This window comes from Stegastes partitus, unplaced genomic scaffold (assembly GCF_000690725.1).
Source record: "Stegastes partitus isolate 25-593 unplaced genomic scaffold, Stegastes_partitus-1.0.2 Scaffold1201, whole genome shotgun sequence".
Classification (NCBI taxonomy): domain Eukaryota; kingdom Metazoa; phylum Chordata; class Actinopteri; family Pomacentridae; genus Stegastes; species Stegastes partitus.
Window position 1 is genome coordinate 41,749 of NW_007578932.1, and position 21,934 is coordinate 63,682.

A 21,934-nucleotide genomic window follows, 5' to 3' on the forward strand; every position below is an offset into this window, starting at 1 on the left:
GTTTGCCAGATTTATCTCCCTCGCTCTGTCCCCCTCCAAATCCATCCTCTTGTCGTCTTCCAGACAGTGGTGACAGCGGGGGACAGACAGGGTCAGGGCGCATGGACTCACTGCCACACAACCCAGCCAATCACAGTTTGACCCCCAGTGTGGGTTTATGCGAGCGTGAGTGCAGGTAGTTGCAAAAGAGCAGGACTTGAAGACGTGAGTGTCGGGGGGAGTGGTGCGAAGTTAACACTCGGAAAAAGAAATCAACGAAAATCGTCCTCTGAGCAGGTGAGTGGCACAGTTACGACTGTTGGAAAGAAATGTGCTCATCGGTTTATCTGAGTTTATCGCAGGTTGGGTTTGAAATTTAATTTACAGTCACAAGTGATTGTGAGAACTAGTGACACAACAATTAATCAGTTTATACGACAACCAGTTAACTGAGCTGACTGCCATTTTGAGACAATCTGTATTGGCTGATAAATTCACAGCATCAGACTATATTATAACAAAAAATGAATGCGCAGTCTGCAGCGGAGGCAGCCTCGTCAGTGCAGCGCTCCCCCTTGTGTCAGTTTCACTATACTAAGCCAGTGCTGTGAACAGTGGGAAAAGGGCCAAAGCTGGATGCTACTTGGGGATAAACAGCAAGACAAAAATTCCTGGCTTTTGAAGCACAATATAAGTAATTGGACACTCTTAATAACACATGCAACTTTTACTGATGGTATTATTAGCCTGATATGGGTCTTTTAGTGTGAAACAGTAGCTATGTTAGTTGAGCATTGTCATGAAGCAAATCAAAAACATTTATCAGATTTGCCATTTGGCCTGGTTCTGGGACGACAAGCAAAGCTTACTGGCCTTGAATAACACACAACTAAAGCACAACACTTGACTCATTAGCATTATTGGGGATCCATTGATATGTGGCTACACTCTTAAATACTATAGCTGCTAAAAACCAGGAAATAAGACAATATGATATTGATATTTATGTAGTAATCAGAGTCAGCCTTTGAAACCCCTCCCCCCCAATCAGTTGAACATCAATGCAGCAGATAGTTTTTTTATTTATTCCATGCATTCTTGTTCATTGTCAAAGCCTGACCCTTTCATCATCCACAATACAACCTTACCAGAGACAGTTTGATAAGAGTTTCAGCTGTGTTATGTTCATATTGGCTAATGTAGCTTGGAGCCTCTTTAGCCCCAACCTCGACTTTTTTTTTTTACAATCAGATCTTTAACAGCTTCCATAGAGGTTACCAACGGCTGTACAGATGTTTATTCACATGCAGTAGTACTTTCAAAGTCCTATAAATAGATCTGGGTATGAAAAAGTCATAGACGACCACATTTACTACATGTATAGTAGGCTTTAAATGTTTTTTTTTCGTGAATCTTACAAAATTAACACAGTTATGTCAATCTTGGCCATGCCTGTCACAGTTTAAATAACTATTTATCAACTAGCAAGCTATGCAGGAAGCCGACCCCTCTCAACAAGATTTGATTGGTTGATTGTTTTTCCTTTCTTTTTTCCATCTGGTAGAAACAGCTGTCAATAACAACAACAACAAATCTGCCTCCTTTAGTTCTGATGCCATATTGCATTTCACTACATATGAGAGCAGCACAGAGCCCACCTCAATCCGAATGAGTACCTACTACTCATAAAAAACAGCAAACGTATAACAAGGTTCACACAAACAGTGCAACAAGTGAAGTACTCTCTTTTACAAATGTATTGTGATGATCATGGTTATCAGTATTCTCCTTCTCTTTCTGCCCATCTGCTTTTCTCTCTGTCCTGCCAGACAAACCAGTAACAGCATCAGCAGCCTCTCACCGGATCCATGCAGTCTCCTGCCAAATGAATATATGCTAATGTACTCGTGTGTAAGTTTCTCTCTCCCTCTCCCCCCCCTGCTTCAGCCGGTGCCAAACCACTCCTTCCTTACAATCCCTCACTTACCCACCTCTGTGCCCCGTCTCTATCTAACCTCCATCTCGCCCTCCCTCTCTCACCGAGGATGGCAGCGAGGCCAGCCAGGCGGCTCTCTCATGGGGTGGAGAGCCAACATCTGGTGGCTGGCTCAGATCAAAGTACTCCTCTGGAAACACACCAACACCCACGCACACATGCACATACACCGCTGCCACCTAACAGCAGGGGGGACAGTTGGCAGCGAGAGGGAGGAGGAAATAGAGAGTGGGGGAGAGAGAGAGAGAGTGAGAGCAGAGAAATTGATAGGACTACTGAATGGGAGTTGTACAGCCTTTGAGGTAAGCTGCAGCAAGGGAGAGATTTACACAAAGTTATTTGGGGACATGGGAGTTATTTGTGGGGAGAAAAATGAAGTAAGGGAAGTAGGGAGAAAGATGAAAAGAAACTAGGAGAACACCAGCGTTACGTAAGGAGTTTTTTTTTTTTTTTATAGGTTTGAGCAGCGAGCGTCACACCCCTCCAAGCCGGATTTGGTCGAGACTCACCTTCCTTGCACTCGAGCGCCACCCTGGACTCCAGGTTGTCCATCTGCAGTTGCAACCGTTTGAGGGTGCGATCAGCATCCCGTGACTTCCTCTTATAAGCGATCAGCACCACGATGATGACCAGCAGGAGCAGGCCGCCACCTCCTCCGATACCAATGATGGCAGGCAGGGTGAGAAGGCTGTCTGAGTAGATCTGCAGTGTCCCCGGTGAATATTCAAAGCCTCCAACACGCACCTTGTAGACAGACGGGTGGATGAGTTACACTCCCATGTTTATTAAACCAGTGGATGAAACACAGCACACATGACATGGAACAAAAAAACTTCAAACAGAACCAATTTTATAGCTACGTACGTTACACAGTGTAGGAATCAGACATATGACCTACATGATGATATCTAATTTAGAGCAACACCTGGCCACAACTGCTACAAATCTAATATAATAATACAAAAATTACACAAGGTTCCAAAGCTGAATCCCACATTCCATTTATGTTGTCACACCAAGCTGTGCCAAGTCGTGCCAAGCGCAGCCAAAACTCCCCAAAACTCTTTATATCTGTGTTGGGGGAGGCAACATCTGTGCCCCTGGGCCATTTTTGGAACCAGTTAAAAAAAAAAAAAACATACCAGAAGTAATTTGCATATTTTCTGACACACACATATATTACTTTCAACCATATCACATCAAAACAGTTTTTGCTTGCAGAACATGCAACTGAAAAACATTGAGATATGTCCCCCCTCCCTTGTTTTTTTGGGTTTTTTTTTTTATTTTTTGCCTTCTAGTCCATCTTTAACTGGCTTATGTCTATGAAATACCAAATGGAGGGGGTTAAAAATAGATGCAGACCTCTCACGCCCACTAGGCATTTTTTAGTTTCTATTGAATATCAATACTGTTCAAATCCCGAGGAGGATGCCAGCCAAACCAGACTGATCAAAAGCCTCTAAGACATAAATACAGTCGCAAGCACTGCCAGTGGTATAAGAGACGGGATGTGTGTGTTCATGTGCTCGCAGCTATATGAATGGGGTAAAAGAAATCTGGAGTAATTGAAGAGATTTAGGTCTGATGGATGGAAAGAAAGAATGAAATGAATGAATGAAAAGACAGGAAGTGGATTGACATTAAAGAAGGGGGATGAATAGCACAGCGGAAACAGCAGAGAACAGGAGCTATAGAAGAAAATAGGCTGACAGGCTGAAAGAAATGTGAAAGCCAGATGCTTCAGCAATGAAATGGGAAAAAAAAATATTCAAGAGGGATGATGAAATAACAGGTACTTAACAGAGAAAAATGTAACTTAGAGAGAGCTTATGCTCATTTTCAGGTTTTGTACGGCTGTATCCAAACCCAGAAACCTGAGTGTCGCAATGGTCGATTCGGCGTGTGACAGATCAGGTTCAGAAATGGAGGACAGATGCATCACACGATGGGAAAACACTGAGAAAACAAGAACTAAAGTTTTACTTACAGTGACTTTGTGTTCTCCGGTCAGGTTAGGCCACTCACACAGCAGCTGGCTCTCAGATAGGGTGAGAACGCAGGGCGTCTCCCCGATCAGCACCGTGTAGTTCAGCTTAGCATTTCCCGGGGCTGTAGGAATTAGGTTACGGCCCTGGAAACAGACACACAACATACCTCAGTCACTTACGCACAGTCAGGACTACAGTTGTCAACACAAATAGTATAATCACAGAGTACACATGCAAAGGGATTCACTTTAACTGTGGTTTGTAGACCATGGCCACAGAATTTAAAAAAAAGAAGCTTGTCCCACATTGGCTGGAAGGTGTCCGTCAACACTTCATCCACGGCTCTAAATCAGTGCGCAAGGTGCTTTAAAATGCAGGTAACCATAGCAACAGCACTTCTGCTTGATGCTGCCAGATAATTCCTTCCACAGAAACTGATCAAATCATAAGTTGAACTGTCTACAAACAAAAAATAATGATTGGAATTTTGAGAGGGTTCATTTAGCACAGGTAAGAAATGTAGTTTAGGGACTCTAATAATGTGTTGGTTGCATAAGAGTGTTTAGTACAGTCAATAAATTCTACAGAAATCTCTCCTCCCCTGTGCCACCTTTACCTACCCTTCCTCACCCTAATGCGCTGCGCTCTGCAGGGTGGGAAGATTTAATTGCTGGAAAATTCAGATAGACGTTTAATTCTTCTGCAATTATTTAATAGGATGCTGTTTCCGTTGCTCCTTATTTCTACAATTCTTCACCAGGAGCATGGTGGGGCAATCAGGGCTTTTCATTATGGAATTATATATTTAAAGTTGCAGGAGGAGAAAGTCGTGAGTCTACATTTCTAAAACTCCACCCTGATTGGCGGAGAGAAAAAAGGCTTTAGTTTTCCATGAAATTGCATGATAATTTTCCTCTCTCGCTCCTGAAAGGCTTTGAAGTTCAAGGGGAGAGGTGAAGTGACAAAAGACAGCGTGGGTGGGTGGGGCAAATGCGCTCTGGATTCAAATGTGCGCTGCCTCTATGGCTCAGAGTAAACATGGCTATGAAGTCTCTCTTCAGAAGTTATCAGATAAAAATCGGAGCAGGTGGCATAGCAATGCATGGGCCCACTTTATAAACATTACTTTCCTTTGCACCTGATTTTAAAGGGGGCGTTTTAAAAACAACTTTTTTTTCTTTTTCTTTTTTTCTTAAAGGTCTCCAAACCCCATTGGAGACAGCAGGTGGAGAAATAACATTTTTCAAGGTTGAGACACATCTGAAAGAAATCTGTGTTGAAAGGAAAACGAGAGAAAGGAGGGAGGAAGGTGTCTATACAGGAGCAAATCATTTGAAATGCCTGTCAGTGTCTTATCAGTTGTATTTGATGCCAACTGGGAGGTCGCAGTAGCCTCCGCTGAAATAACTATTTGTGAGATTGAGCTTTAAACATTGTTGACAATACTCAACATTACTGGCATACTGCAATCAGCTATTATTGCTCTTCTTCGGTGTCAACTGAGTGCAAACACTCAGCTAACCTTCTTTTGTCCCGGAGTCCTGGTGTGTGGAGACATTTATCCCTCACCTTTAGAGAGTAAGCTTCGATAGAAAGCTTTGATGCTAAAGCACCACAAACTCAATCCATAAATACATTCCTCCCCCACCCTTACCTGGTGAACTATGTGAAAGAGGAGAGGACAGACAGCAGGAATGAAATGAGAAAGGTGATGCAAGAAGGGCGAAAGGAGGATACAACTAGACGATTGGAAAGAAACAAAGAGAGAGGAGAAATGCAGAGGAGCATAGAGAAGATGTAGGATTGGATGTGGGGAAAAAAAAAAAAGAAAAAAGGAAAGTCAAGAAAAGAATGAAAAGACAGAGAATTTGATGGATGTAAAGCAAAGCCAGGTAGAGACAAGGCCAAAACAGATCAATGCTAAGAGCAGAAGGCAATTTACCTTGAGTATGAGTGGTGAGCTGGGCTTCAGCTCCAGCGTGCCCGTGGGGCTCAGAGGTTCAAACACAGGGTCCGGGTGGTAGCTGAAAGTTTCGTTGACGACCAGCACAGAGCGCACGTCGTCCATGACGAAGCCAATCTCATCAGGACTGCTGCCCACCTCAGAGAAGCCTTTGTCGGATCCGGCCACAGAGGGCGCCAGACACACCATCACGGTGTTGTTGAGAACTGTGCAGTTCTGGAGAAGCAAATAGGGAAGAAAAGTGATGAGCAAATCAAGGAGCAACCAGTCAGGGAGGCAAACAGGGGAAAAATGAACAAAGAAGAAATATCCTAAACAGTTAAGTTTGTGGTGTAGATTTAAGTTCCCGTTTAACCCTGCCAAACCGAAAGAGCTTCTGGGCATTTTTTGTTTTCTTTTCTGCTCCCGTCACATTTTTCCTCACTGTGGGCTCATTTTTCACTGCAATATAAAATCCTGCACCTCCAACGAAACAGCACAACCATGACTAGAAGTGAAGTGAACTGAAAAATGCCATTTGTGTAGTGTAACAAAGTTATAATGCCATAAACCATTTAAAAAAAGTGGAAATAAAAGTTAAATTGAAAAAACCTGTAATCAGTATGCACAACATTTTTGCCCACAGGTGTTACCAAAACTGGAAAAAAAGTGACTCTACAAAACTAGAGATGATTCACTGCTTACATTTTAAATTTATTTTAATACTTGCCTTCTATCCTCTCTGTGTAAACACGGCCTGCACTACAAGTCTCTACATTTTTCTCAAATGAATGCTGGTCACAGTGGAGCCACTAAGCCAAACCAAATATATATGTATTTAACAGAATGTGGTTACTGCAAATGCTTTATTTGTGTCAAATTTTACAAATGAGACATGTAGAATAAGATGATTTAAATGCAGTATCATGATTTTACGCTTAGATTTAGATAAAACGGCACGTCATAAATGATTAGCTCAAGGAATGTCGTAAAGCTGAAAATGTGATGATTCTTTCTAGATTTTTCGATTGTCTGGTTTTGATCAGGGGGCTGCAAGGTGGTGCAGTTGTTAGCACTGTTGCCTCGCAGCAAGAAGGTCGTCGGTTTGCACTGGGATCTTTCTGTGTGGAGTTTGCGTGTTCTCCCCGTGCATCGTGGGTTCTCTCCAGGTTCTCGGCTTCCTCCCACACAGTCCAAAAACATGTTGAGGTTAACTGGCGGTTCTAAATTGTCAAGAGGTGTGAATGTGAGTGTGCTTGGTTGACTGTCTCTAAGTGTAGCCCTGCGATAGACTGGCGACCTGTCCAGGGTGTCCCCTGCCTTCGCCCTAAGTCAGCTGGAATAGACTCCAGCCCCCCCGCGACCCTAGTGAGGATTAAGCGGTTTATAGATAATGGATGGATGGTTTTGATCATCTGTAATTTCAGCATAGAAAAAAAATAACATGCCTTTGGGGTTCAGCGTGTTCCCAACATTTGTAGATGTTTTCACTGTTTGCAGTATTGGTACGACATGAAGACACATTCCACAACTCTCACGTAAAATATCCTAACAACTCCAGCACGATCAACAATACGTATGAGGGCTGAAACGGGGTTATATGATGTGAGTGATTAAACGTCTCCGTAATGACATAATGAGGAAGAGGCTGGCTTAATAACATCACTGTTGTAATCAGTGTTGATATCATCTGGAAATCCCCCGTGGGGTTCGACACTTAAATCAGTCACCGTAGAACAAATTAGACTGTAATGACACACAGAGAAACAGGAGAGGTCAGCCAGTAGCTGTTAATGATAACACAGGACGGCAAAACAGATCCCCGCGTTGTTTCACAGCATGTCATGGCCGTACGTCAGATACCGAAAGGAAGTGTATAATCACAAAGACGGAGAACAATACTGTGTTTATAGGTCAATAGAAGCATTAACCAAGCAAAACAAAATTGACTGCACAGAGGTGGGACAAAGGAAAAAGAAGGGATATTTTTACTTTCAGCTAAGAGTGGGAGTGGGAGAAAGGTTAGCTAAGCCCCGTGGTGCTAGGTGAAGAGAGGGGGATTTGCCAGAGCTGCTTTATTGCTGGTTGACATTTCAAAGGTTAAACTGCTAAAAGGAAATTCAACATCAAAAACAAACAGAAAATGGGCCCTTGGCTGGTTGACCGACGGGTCAGGTGTGTGTGTCTGTGTCCGCGTCCCAGGAGTGTGTGTACCGTGTGAAAATTCGCTTTTCCATGGAAAGGCAGCGAAAGCCAGCAGAGAGACAGCGAGACAGTGAGAGACAGAGACACCTGTGTGTCTATAATGGCCACAGTCTGTCTCACCTGCCAAGTCAAGTCACTGCTTTTTTTGTTTTGTCAATAAAAACTGTGTGCGGGTGTCTGAGTCCAACCACTCACATTTTCAGACTTGGCAGCTCCATACTTGGCTCTCATTCTGGGCTCCTTGATGGTGGCCAGATTGGTTCCAGTAATGGTCAGCATGGTTCCTCCACTAAAAAAAAAAGAGATACCAAAAAATCACGACAAATACAATTATACAATAGTACTGAAAACAATTCTATGCGCACTTGTGTGTCACATATTCATGCATCTCCTGCTGCCTTTTTTCCTCGCAGGATCCGAGTGCATACACAATTCAGCAGGTCTATCAGTAGAGATAAATGTTAATAAATCTGTTCTCTGTGGGAGCCAAGAGGGCCCTCCAGTTGGCGATTCACCATTAATGTTCACTCGTGCTGTAGCCTTTCACCTGCTTATTCATGGAAGCCCATTTTCAGGTAATGATAGTAACGCTAAAACCCTTTCATGAATGTTAAAAGCTTGTTTAAACCGATATGCAGGCTGGAAGGGAAGAATAGGCGACTGTGTAGCAACTCCAGAGAGCTGAAGCTTTTGGCCTCTCCTCACCACAACTCGAAAGCCAGGGGAGATATGATCAGAGTGTATTACAAAGCACTTTTTTATTTTTTTTAAACCATGAGATATACAGATAACTGCACCTGTGCCAGTGATCTGACATGTTCTGTAGCCTTTACACTTGTGACCTATTCAGGTCTATGTGACGCTGCCATGCAGAGACATGGGTAATGTGGGTGAGATGCCCATTCCCCCACACTGCCTTCTTGACAGCCTCTGCTGGCCTGCGAGGTTGAACTTTATCTGACATGAGCTGTTCTGACAGCAGCTAAATAAGTTAGCATACAACTTAAAATTGGAGTGGAGAAAGGCGACTCAAAAAAAACCAGTGCTACTCTGAGTCACCAAAGAAAGTCTATCATATGAATGATACACTGGCTGTGATTCTGCAAGGTTCAGGACAAGGAAAGAACACAACAGCAAAGAAGCTACTCTACATTACAAGTGAATGTTGCAAAACCGTCTCAAATTGAACCTTTCAGACAACTGTGTGATTAAATTAGAAATAAATCTACATGCACAGAGGACACCTCTGGGTGGGATGTGTTTTGCTGAGGCCAAATAAAGGTGGAGGGAGGGAGAAAGGGAGGGGAGGTGAGGCCAGTCTCAGGGCTTGATGTAAAATTGGCCCTTGGAGGGACTTGGGGTCCAGCAAGAGAAAGCCGCCTGAGGCAAAAGAAGGCTCAGGGCTTTTCAGAGGCTTAAAGGAGACTGGCAATTTCTGAATAGAATCTGGTGTGAAAACTCAACAGACAAAAGTATTTTGGAGATTTACATATGGTTGTCGATCGAAGAGCAGAACCTTGAGCTATGACAGTGTCGGGTAAACATTCAGTAACTCTAAATGTGTATGTGGCAATAGTATACAGAGTTATTTTTGAGAGGATAAAAATCTTTTCCACACACACACGGTATAGGCTACCACATTGCACACGACTACAATGTGTCAACAAGCTGTAGTGGCATGGAATCGCTGCAGTGCCATGTGTCTGTGTTGTTAGTCAGAGGACCTCCTCCTGAAGGAAGAGAACAAGTCTCAGTCGTGTCAAATTTGTGTTTTAGACAAGAGAGGCTCGGCGTGGTTTGAAATAGCCTTGGCAACAGGGTCACCAAAGGGGACACGGCGACAAAATAGCTTGGTAAATAAAAAGCACGACTGGCCGGGAGAACCACGCGCCTCCTCCTCGGGGGAGCACTGACTGGAACACCAAACACAAGCCGAGTGCCGAGGTTATTTTCCCCCCAAGGCAGCAGCCAGCACTTTCACTTTTCCCCTCTCCTACCCTCAACCTTTCATTCATTCCACTCCAAATGAGACTTCTCATTCACTCACACCTCTTTCGCATGATGAGAGATTTTGTCTCCCTGCAGAGTTTTAAATGCAGCTTCTATTTTCACCTCAACCCCCTGCGATGATGCAGTCGAGGATTGTTACACTGTCTGAACAGACAATGTGTTTGGTGGTGAACGTTTACCTTGGCTGTCCTCAGAGATGATACCTCAAGATAAATACCTGGTATGTACTGCATATACATTAGAGATGCTTTAACAACAAAACAGCACAAATGTGAGTTTGATTCACTACAGGTTCAAAAAACAAATAATAATGTGAACTATCTGCAGGAGATGTAGAGTTTCTTGAAAATAAAATGGAAAGGATCTTTCACCTAAAGAATAATCTTGGAAGAACAGAGTTTTGACTACAATATGCAACAGTTTTTGTTTAGAATTTACTGTTTCATATTTCTGCATTTGAAAACCAAGTTGTATTAAAGAATTTTAAGTAAATGCAAAAGAAAAACATAAAAGAAAAAAGAAAAAAATGTATGACAAGTTCCTGGAACTATACAATACTTTTGAAGTAAATGAGACAGATAATAGTGTCTGTGTGTGTGTGTTTGCTTCTTTTCTAAGCTGAGGAGTAGGGGAGTTTCTAGGTCATGCTAGTGAGCCCATTAGCATTTGGAGGCTCCGAGCTTTTTTTTTTTTTTTTTCTCCCCCTCCATAACACAGCTTGTGTTTGCAAGGGAAATCTTCATGTGGCTATGGAGTTTCATTTCAACAAGTCGAGTAATATTTACAGATAAATCTCTGCTGCAGCTCATCAACTAGCAGCGCACTGCTTCAGGAGCCACCTTTACTGCTGTTCCTGCTCTCAAAGACTTACTTTTGAAATATACAGATAAACAGAATAAATAACCCACCTTTGGAAAACAAGATGAGCATGACAATAGAGAGGAAAACTTAGTTCTTTTCCCTCTAAGACCAAGTCAAGGAATATGCTGGCGGAATGACGCATTTATCACCTTTTACACAGAGTTCATAATTCAGTTTAGTAGGCTACACTCCTTAAAAAAAGACATTAACTGATGGCATAACCACCACCACCATGGATTAATAATGTATTGATGCATTTGTATCTGTTGTGTAGATGTAGAGTACATCAAGCAGAATAGTAGATCAAACACTGTATTGATGTAATGAAATAATCATATGACATGCTGATGTATTATACAGTGATGCCTGATTGAGTTAGCTATATGATGGAGTTGGCTATATGGTGCAGAAAAACCTGAAACATAACAGTAATTTATTACAATGAAGCCCAGTTTTACAACATTTCCTCTGAATTATTCACTTTCAGAGTTGAAATATACCATATATGCTATACTGGGAGATAATTAATAATGCAGACGTATATTTGACCTAGCTGTGAGCTACTGGGCAACGCAGAGAAACACTCTCACTCATACATAAGGGTTCATCTTTTCAGCATCTGAGAGAAAGCTTCTGATTTCTCCCTTACCTGGCGATGCTCCAGTCAGGCTCGATCTTGAGGATGGTGGGATCATCAGTGTAGTTGAATTTGACCTCTGGGTTCCTCAGTTCGGCAGCGTTGATGTCCACCATGACTGGGGTGGGTCCTGAGGTCTGGCCAGCTGGGGTCACACATACTATCTCCTTGCCGCTCCGCCTGGAAGAGCAGGAGATGATAGAAGTAAGAGAGGACAAGAGAAAAAGATGTTAGATGCAAGGGTCTGTGACAGCCTCTCTATTAGTGTGCACCGTGTGTTCTACGGACCTATACTAGAAGGTATTGGAAAGAATTTTGAGCATCGGGGAGGTGACTCAATGAGACGGACAGAAAAAAAATGTTCACAGGAGAAAAAAAAAAAAAATCCCACTTCATCCCTTGAATAACTTGTAAATTATGTATCAGATGTGACAGAAAGGCAGCAGCACACACACCCACACATAATGGTGACAGTCGCCCATCCACAAGGCCAACATCTTTCAGTCTGTCCAGTCGTGGTTTCATCAGCCTGAATCACAGACTGCTGTACTTCAAAGCCCTCGCTCTCACTCTTTCTCTCTCTGTCTGCCTCTCCTTCCCTCTCGCGCGTTCTCTGGCTAACAGATCTGAAGTGGCAGATCAGGCTGGTCGTCTCTCTGTGTGATGTAACTCCCTCCCTTGCAGACAGGCAGCCAGCTGTGACCTGCTGGGAAACTTTGTGCCGCTGCCAGAAACTTTGCGCTCCACTCCAGTGGCTCATACCATCGTCCTCTCCCCCCGTCGGGGAGAGACGCCGCTGGCCGAGCAGCGGTGGGGATAGCTACCTGTGAGACAGCAGTGTGTGTGTGTGTGTGTGTGTGTGTGTGTGTGTGTGTAATCAGTGCACTGAGCAGGTGCATTTGCACTGTGTGGAGGTCTGTGAATTTGCATATAAATGCAGTTCACAGTTAGAAGATTAACAATGTATAAGTATATGTTTTGTGTCACTCGTCGTCTGCTAGCGTCTTACTGCGAGTGTGTGTGAATGGGGGGTGTGTGCGGGCATGATGGCAGGTGGCGCAGTATGAAATTTTGAACATGAGAAGAGCGAGCTTATCCGTACACAAATCCTTCCCCGTTATCTGCTGTGAAAGTGAAATCCACAGAAAGACTGAAGATGGAGAAGATGAAACAGTGAAAACCTATTTTTGTGCCTCTATCCCAGCAGCTTGCAGCGATTCGGGGTGGGGTTGGGCAACTGAGCAAAAAAAACAAACAAACAAACAAACAAACAAACAAACAAAAAAAACGGGGTATCGGACGTCTTTGTTGAACATTTCCCCTCTACAACCCGGAAGGCAATTTCTACAGCGTCCTCAGACTGAGAGGGGACTGATGAGGGGATGAGGACAGACAAGAAAAAAATAGAATAAAGACAATAAAAAAAGAGGTTTTCCACATTCCACTAGTGCTGCGTTCCCATGGCAACCGTTTTCACAACGCCGCCGCGTTCGCTAGCGCCTGTGGTGCCGCGTACGTATTTTTTGACAAGGTTGCGGCCACACAAAAGAAGCCAAGAGGTGATACAGAGAGAAAAAAAAAGAAAAGGAAAGAAAAGGGGTTGCACACAGAGATAAGAGGATGAGTGACTCAGGGTAAATAGGTTTTGATTAAAGCAGAGGCCCCACTGAATACAAAGACACATTAAAGAGATGGACTCAACCAGTTCATTACTTTGGCCATAAAGGTTATTGCTGCTCAGTGAATGAAAGGCCAAGACTATTATGTTCACCTTTCTTGGGATGTGCTACAGAGCTTTAAATTGGCCTCTACTTTTTCTTTTGATATGATATAAAAAGAACTTGATGGGTCCAAGCTCATTAGTTTAACCTGTCACTTGTTGCCTTAGAGGAGGAAACTGCTATAATAAAAACACCTGGGTTGTAGAGAATTCTCTCAGTCTTTAAAAAAAAAAAAGAAACAAGAAAAACAGAAACAAGGTGAGTGTTTCTATACCGCTTCCTATTTACCAATGGTCACCTTCTCAAAGAGGCTTGTGCCAGAAAATTTCATCCAGTACATACGTGCTTGTTTAGTGAACTAACAATCTTGTTTGTGATGTTTCTTTTCTCTGCCATCTGCCAGACACCATACATGAGTGGATTTAGTCCAGAGCTCAGTTTGCTGTAAGTTTGCCAGGAAGGGACTCAAAGAAACAATGGAGTTCTTGGCTAGAGGAATTACAGTCATATCAAATTGGATCTATGTCTATTTTCCTTGAAATCCTGGCACAGTGAGTGACAAGGGAAGATCACCAAGACAGATTATTCTTAACCCCCCCTCCCCAAAAAAAGGGAGGGGGAATTACGTATCTCAAACATGGGTTCAAAGCAGGCAAAATGTGAGTTACCAATTACCAGCAACACCATATCATTCCTTTCAAATTATAGTCATATCTCTGACAAAATGTGGGCCATGCACTTAATTCATTCACAGCACAACTGAACAATGATATCAGCTTCCCCGGGAAAGGCTACACTGTCATTCCCACAATTGCTGTGAATTACAGGACCGCAGGTCATCCTCTTACTGGCTGCATTTTTCAGACCTGCTGCAAATCAAAGGCAGTGACCAGGGAAAAAGGGGGAGTTTTTTAAAAAAAACAAAAAAAACAGGGAATACCTATCACTACTATACACAGAAAAGGGGGGAAAAGATGGCAGACTGACAAAAACGGTAGCAGACAGCGAGGAAACACAGACTGCATCATGACTTGTAACTGTAAATAGAACAGTATGAGCCATACAGGACAACTTCACAGTTACAGCGACGGAGCTAAATTGCACTACTGTATTTCTGTAGTAAAAATCACCTACATTTGATTACAACATCTTGCAGCAGTAAGCCTGCATGCACACTGCTCTGCACTGCTTGAAGAGCTTTAATCAACACGGTGACTGCCTCCCCAACAGCGTAATGGATGTTTAAATGGTCATTTTCGCAGCCTCTATAAATACCTTTACTAGTTTTGCGACTAAGAGGCAATACTTTCTACTGTGTGTGCCTTCCTTGGCCCTAGTTTTGAATGCCACATTGATAACTATGATTTAAACTGAACTATAATTACCAGACACAGTCAGCATAAACCTGTTTTAAAGTTTATACGCCAAAAAAAGTACTATAAGAGCACAAATACTTGCAATTTAAGACTAAGAGAGGCTATGAAAAAAAAAATTGTTATAAATTTCCTTAAACCAACTAAAAGAACAAACTACCACAAGTACTTTGCATTCACTCACCTCTCGAAGCGGCAAGGGTGAAGTCCGATCTTCACAGATACGGCACTGCCTGCGTTGAGGTGGCTGCCTTCAATGGTGATCCTTGTTCCTCCAGACAGAGGCCCAGTGGACGGATGAACACGGGTGAAATATGGAGACTAAACAGGGACACAGACACAGCACAAGCAGGTCAAAGACTTATTGGATGTATCATGGTTGTCAAATCCAATAATACAGTCGTCTTAAAAATTTTGACACAGCTGTATCTTAAATTATCAACGCTTACCACAAAGGTGAAGGCCTTGGTTGAGATCGCTTTGTAGTCGGGGTGAATGCAGTCCCTGACGCACACCTCCACCTGAGCCTCCTGCACTCTGTAACCTGTCGCATCATTCAGTCGACACACAATCCTAAAAAAAAAGATAAAACAGAGGCGGTGACAGATGAGTTTGATGATCACCGTTCATTTAAATGAAGGAACGGTTTTCTTTCCCCGCTTTATATTGAGAGGTCAAACAAGGACACAGAAAAGGAAAGTAAAGCAACTTTTTTTCTTTTGCTTTGCTAAAATCACAGCTATAATTCCTACCTAGTTGCTGTTTACCTTCTCCCATCAGTCAAGTTACAGTAACATTCATGTCCGTCCAGACTCAATTATATGTAACAAAGACGTTAAAGTGTGTAAACGTAGAGAAGCAAAAAGCAGAGTTAAATTCCTATGTTGTTTTATACTATATGACAATGATTCTAATAGAAGCTGTGGTCAAGACAGTGGACAGTGCTGTAAATATGGATGTTACTGCAAATAAGCTAATTTCTTTTTTTTTTTTTACAGAATATGATGACAGCACAGTGATGCTGACCTTTGACCTTCTAGAGATAAAATGTCATGCCTTCATCATCTTCTCCTAGCAGACATTTGTGTGAAAGTTTGTCATAATCGGTGTATATATTCCTGAGTAAATATTGTCTGGAGATGAGTACAATAATATTTAATAACACTATAATAATATATTATATAGTGTACTCAAGATAGTGGTTTGAGTCCAACTAAACATTTGTGCCAAATTTGAAGAAATTCTCTCAAGGTGCTGCTGAGATATTGTGTTTGCAAGAACTGGACTGACACACATACGGACACATACGGGCGATCTGAATACGTGATGCCTCCAACCACAGCTGTTGCCGACGCAGAGCCATAAAAACATTCCAATAGTTCTGAATGAAGTGTTTCCTTTTGCCTTAGCAGAGCTTTATTCATAAAAATAACATAAACTGACCAAATGTTCCATCAGATGAAATCTGCAGCGCTAAGAAACTGAAGGCTGTTCTGCGTGTTCAAGCGTATGTCTGCATTAGCGCGTACTGTAGAACCATAAGCTGCACACTTAGCCCTGGGCGCTGGCTGGCCAAATGAAAATCCACTGGAGAAATGATTGAGCGAGGGGAGGAGTGGTGGTGTAGCCCACAGGGAGAACACACACACACACACACTTACTTCATGTTTCACCCGCTGGAGACACACTTGACTGTTAATTAGCCAGAGCAAACGAATGAGACAGAGAGAAAGGGTGAGAGTGTAGAGAAAGAGAGAGAGAGGGGGGAAGTAAGGAAAGTGAAAGAAAGAAAGAAGACGTGAGTAAGAGGGAGAGAGGGTTAACGTGAGAGAGGCTGATTAATTGAACAAGCTCATATCCTACACATCTCTTCAGCTTCCCCTCCCTGAGATGAGTTATTAACTCTCCTGCTTCCATCCTCCCTGCAGGTGGCCATGGCAACTGCAGCCCTGCTGCGACAATGAATTTCACATTCCGATGCTGTGTGTTTCCATTGTTTTTACTTTCCCTTTCATTTATTCCCAGGTCTCCTGCTATGACAGGGGCCATGATTAAAATGCTGGACAGCTCTCAGTAAGAAATGCGGCTTCACTTGCATCATTATTGCACAGATGACAGGTGGCTACACTGAGCTGCAATACGTGGCTAGAAAGACCCAAAGTACATTTGTAAAGACGATCATAAATTATACCTCGCTCAATCAAGTAAGTAAGATGGAATGTGACGGTAAAAAATTAAACATATGTCAAATTGTCACACAGCAACAACTAATAAGCAATAAACAGAGGGATACTGGGCTCTGTTTTTCCTCGCTACTGCCAGTGATGAAATGCACTTTTCTCAAACTGAAGTCAAATCTGTCTAGTAAATATTTAATGATCGAGGTGAATGACATAAAAAAGTCAGATTTTCCTGCAGTTCAAGCACAGAAGCTGGGAATGTATGCAGGCTGTACGAAGCGCAAGTACTGGCAGAAACAGAGAGCAAAAGTGAGAACAATGTTTCTACATTTTGCCCAACACTGAGCCCACCTCCTTCTCTCCAGCAGCTGACCTTTGACCTTCGCTGTCAGTCCTGTAACCCCATCTTGTCTGCTGCACTACAGCTCTGATGGGGTCACGAAGATGACGAGAGCAACCGGACCACTAATGGCACCGTATGGCTAACATCACTTTTAATTAGCATGACAGTCTAACTGCCAGCCATGCCCTCCTCCTCCTCCTCCTCCTCCTCCAGCGGGTGCTATGGCAACAGGCAAAAGCATGGGTTACAGCACTGAGAGGGTTAAACGTCACCACCTTGGTGGCTTGCGATACGCTTATTTAGACAAAATAAACATGTGGGAAAGAAAAAGCCACAAAACAGAACCGGCCAATTTTACTCTAAAGCCAAAGATGTAAATGTGAAAAAAAAAAAAAAAACTACGTTCTGTGTGAACACGATAATATATGAGTTTGTAAATTATAAATCAAGGCCGACGTGTCACTGTCGTATTTCTGGACCCAATTTGGGGACACCTGTCATCTGTGGTGAGAATTGCACAGCATTCTGTTGTCCTGACTGTCAAACCATCAAAGTCACATTTCTTCTGTTTCCTTCTTAGCGAGGGGGCAGAGAGAAAACAAAATCTGTTGGGACTGCGCTGCAAAACTCAGCAAATGGAACATTTGTGTACAAATGACAGCTACATAGTTGGAAATAGAATATTGAGGACACCTCCAACTGTGATGAGCGTCCCTAAATTTGCAGCGTCCTACATTACATCTTCTCTGCTTCCAGATGAATTCAACATAAAACAGAAAGTGTGACTCATGTAGTAGTTTCACTGAAGGCCCTGATATTTCAGAGTATGTATAATAGGGCAGTGTATTTCATTGGATGTTTCTTTTTCTCTCATCCTGAATGAAATCTAATTAATGATTCACATGATATCCCTTACAAGTAAAAAAAAAGGAAACTCTTGCAATGAGGAGACCTGTTTACACCTAAAACAAAGAGCTCAGTTGTATCCAACAGACTGGACATGAAAGTAAAAAGAGAGCTTAAAGCTATGAATGTTTACTGCTCTGAGTTATATTTTTTTTTTACCAGAATATACTTCTTCAGTTACTAACCCTCCAAACTTCAAGCAGTCTGGATGTTTTTTTATTTTTGCTCCTGTCACATATTTACTCACTGTGGGCTCATTTTTATTGCAATATAAAATCCTGTGCATCCATAAAAACAGCACAACTATGGCTAGAAGTAGTCATACTGTGCACTATGACCCAGTCATATTGCCACAAAAAAATGAAATTTTTTTTGATTATCTGTGTCACAAAAAAATTTAAAAACTTGAAGAAAAAAATTTAAAAATTGTATCCGCTGGTGTGAGCAATATTGGAAGAAAAAAACATTTGGCCTACAAACTATAGATATTTTACCACATAAGTTCACAATTTGGTTCCATACTTGTCTCCTCTCTGCTCGGTATAAACACAGCCTGCAGTTCAGCCGAAAAGTCCCAGAATTTATGCCACAGCTGAGCCAAACAATGCTTCACAGGAGTGCATATATCTTGATTTTTATAAATATCCGTATTTTAAGAATTTAGTTATTTTCCTCACTATACTTCGTGTCACAGATGGGTAGTTGAAGGACTGTTGAAAATCCAACATTTCTTACTGTTTTTCCAGCTTCTGGATCTAATAAATGTTGTAATGTTGTTTTTTTTTTTTAAAGATATACTTTTAAAAACTATTGGTGGGTTTTGGGGTTCAGAGTGTTAGATGGGAGTAATTTCAGAATTTCCAACAAAGTAGTAAACATCAACTAATCAGAGAGAATGTTCATATGAGTCTATTCTCTGTGGAACGTTTCCACCCACTTTAACTATCATTAAATCCAGTTATATCTTGAAAACAGAATGGGCTAAATGAATTCTAATGAAAGTGACTGCATCAGACACTTCCAAGCTGACTGACCTATTATTCTATGAGTGGGACACATGACACTCTGTAAGACACTGTTAGATTTACATAGACTTTACATGTATAACGACTAGCAGTACCACACAGCTCGAGGCCAGTTGTGAGGAATCAGTTTTGTTTGAAACGCGAAAACAGCATTTAACCTTTAAAGGTTTTATGAAACAGAGGTGTGAGAGAAAGTCGCAGTGTTGTGCTTAGCACTCAGTGTCACGTCAATATTACACAAAGACAAACGGGGAAGCAGGGGGTTTGAGGAACAATGGGCCTTAGAGTGGTGAGTGTGAAGAGATGAAAGAAGAGACGGTGTCAACGTACTGCTCAGCACTGATGTATTGGTCCTCCTGAGGGTTGCATGTCACCTTGCCGATGCGCACTCCATTCTGGATGTCTTTAAATTGCAGACCCAGGTTCTCACCAGTGATGGTCAGCATGGTTCCTCCCTGTCTGGGCCCCGTCTCTGGAAACAGCTGGTTGGAAGAACAAACAAATGAGGACATAGGTTAACCAGAACGACATATGCGACAATCAATTTTTAACCAAAGCAGTACATCATAGCATGAATGACGGTTTACTTAAGTCATTATGGTCATGTCCCGTTCTGCATGAATCCCATACTTGCTACCTCATTAAGCAAGATGAAAAATGACCTCGGATCCATTAACTCCACCTCAACTCAGTCAAACATTCACAACCTGCCAACTCGCACACTTAACCTGGACCCACCCATCAAGCCCTCACTCACATCTCTCATTTAACCTTGTGACGATTAATCTACTGAATACAATTACTGCGCACAGTGACCTCTGCTCCCCTTTCTTCCCCCCGGAGGTCTTTGAAAGGTGTGCGGAGGTGCTAATGGCTACTGGAGGCTAGCCTTGTCGCTAATCACGGTCCTATTCATTCTGCCCCAGACGCAGACAATGGTAATCAGTCATTACTAGCATAATTAGAGCTAAAGCTAATTGGATTAGAACATGGTGGGGCAGTGGGGTCATTTGGCGCAGCAGGGTGAAAGGATGGCGAAGGGGGTGAGAAGTTGGTGGTTGGATGTCATGGAGCGGGGGTGTGGGTAAGGAGCAAGCTCGCCACAAAGGAAAGATAAAATGAATGATTAGTGATTACGTTTCCATTCATGCTTCCATCCTCTATGTCTGAAGCACAAAGTATAATACCTACAATTAATAATCAATAACTTCCTGCTTGGTGTAGATAATAACAGGTGATAGATGGCACACAGCGCTCTATGCAGACATGGACAAACACATGCAAAAAAGCAGCATATCTGAAAACTTTTCGTGACCAAACTAACACATACATAATAAAGACAGATAGTTAACTATCATGAACAAACCCAGAGCGTGCCATCTCTCTGGCTCGTTGATAATGGCACCCCTTCGCCCTCTGTTGCTCAACCAATGGTTGCCTTTTGAGCCCGGCTTTGTGGTCTGAAAGCCTCCACGACCCCGTATCTGCCATGACCTCCACCTAAGTAACCCACCCCTGGCAGCTTGCTCCAAGAGCCGACAAACTTAATGTTTGGATGCACATGTGCGTCGATGTGCAGCCTCCAACTGGTGATACTTGGTCCTTCAGAGCTACTTGGAAATTTAATCTGTGTGGTGCTCTGATTTTGCCCTGGTCATCCTCTGATCACTTCCTAGTTTAACTTGTATTTTGTATTTAATATGTATGAAGGTAAAATCCTTTATATTATTTTTCTTTTATATTGGTACATATATGTACATTTTCTTATATGTGTGTGTTTTCAGAATTTGTTTTAATTTGATTATATCAAAATGATTACCTGTGTACTTTGATAAATAGCCTAAAGTAAAGCTTTTCTCTCCAGGCCTTTAATATAAATAGGTCATTTAAAATGATCGATAGTTATTGATATCAATTGAAATGAAACATTTTAATGCGATAGATTTTTCAGCTATTTGGCCCAGCTCTACCACAAGCTTAGTGAAACACTGACTATTTGCCCTTTTGGTTGCCAAATTGACAAAAAGCTGATGCAGTTAATTCCAGGGAATGTATTTATACCATCTTCTCCCATCCCATGGCCTAATGTAGATCATACACAGCTACGTTAGCATCCAGCATTTTGAATTCTCTTTGTTCCCTTAAAGGTCAGCACTGTCAATTAATTGGTTAACAATTTGATTAATTTGTCAGATTTAACCAAAGTTGAACTTTATGCCAAAGCGTGATGTAAATTTACTTTGCCTCTTTGTGGAAATCTGCTGATCGCAGCAATTTCAGTGAAATTAAGTGACTTAAGTCAAAAGGGGTCTTTTACCGTAGATGTTACTCCACCGGTTCCTTCACGCTAATTTTCAGTCCAACATTTTTGCAAAAACAAATGTGGCAGGTCAGTAAACGCGACAGGTGCTCAAGACATCACTAACAGAAATGGGCAATGAGAACAAAGGCCAGCGTCAGGCAGAAAAGAGCCGATAGAATTAGGGAGTGTTTCCCATCTTATATCCCTCCTCCTTCGCCCTCTCCGAACTCCTAATTCACTCTCAGCCTCTGTCTTTGCCAATGTGCCTGAATGTATATATTTTAGCTGGAGACAAAGGAATGACTGGCACAAAGTAGTGCATCAGTCAGAATCTTCAGATATGGTAATCAACCTCTCTTATAAGCACTGGCTTATCTAACACACACATTCATGCAAACACACTCCCATACACACACACACACACACACACACACACACACACACATGTAGTTGCATCCACAAC

General features: G+C 42.3%; 1 protein-coding gene across 4 annotated transcripts in view; it reads right to left on the bottom strand.

The window, feature by feature from the left end:
- Positions 1-21,934, bottom strand: part of plxna1b (plexin A1b) — a 203,632-nt gene that overhangs the window by 21,425 nt on the left and 160,273 nt on the right. For all 4 annotated transcript variants that reach the window (XM_008297227.1, XM_008297225.1, XM_008297226.1 and 1 more), the window contains exons 13-20: positions 19,500-19,651; positions 15,165-15,288; positions 14,900-15,036; positions 11,634-11,801; positions 8,309-8,402; positions 5,909-6,145; positions 3,966-4,109; positions 2,485-2,719 (exon numbers count right to left, since the gene is read on the bottom strand). In XM_008297227.1, the coding sequence (XP_008295449.1) occupies positions 2,485-2,719; positions 3,966-4,109; positions 5,909-6,145; positions 8,309-8,402; positions 11,634-11,801; positions 14,900-15,036; positions 15,165-15,288; positions 19,500-19,651 (1,291 nt within the window). The remainder of the gene's footprint in view (positions 1-2,484; positions 2,720-3,965; positions 4,110-5,908; positions 6,146-8,308; positions 8,403-11,633; positions 11,802-14,899; positions 15,037-15,164; positions 15,289-19,499; positions 19,652-21,934) is intronic.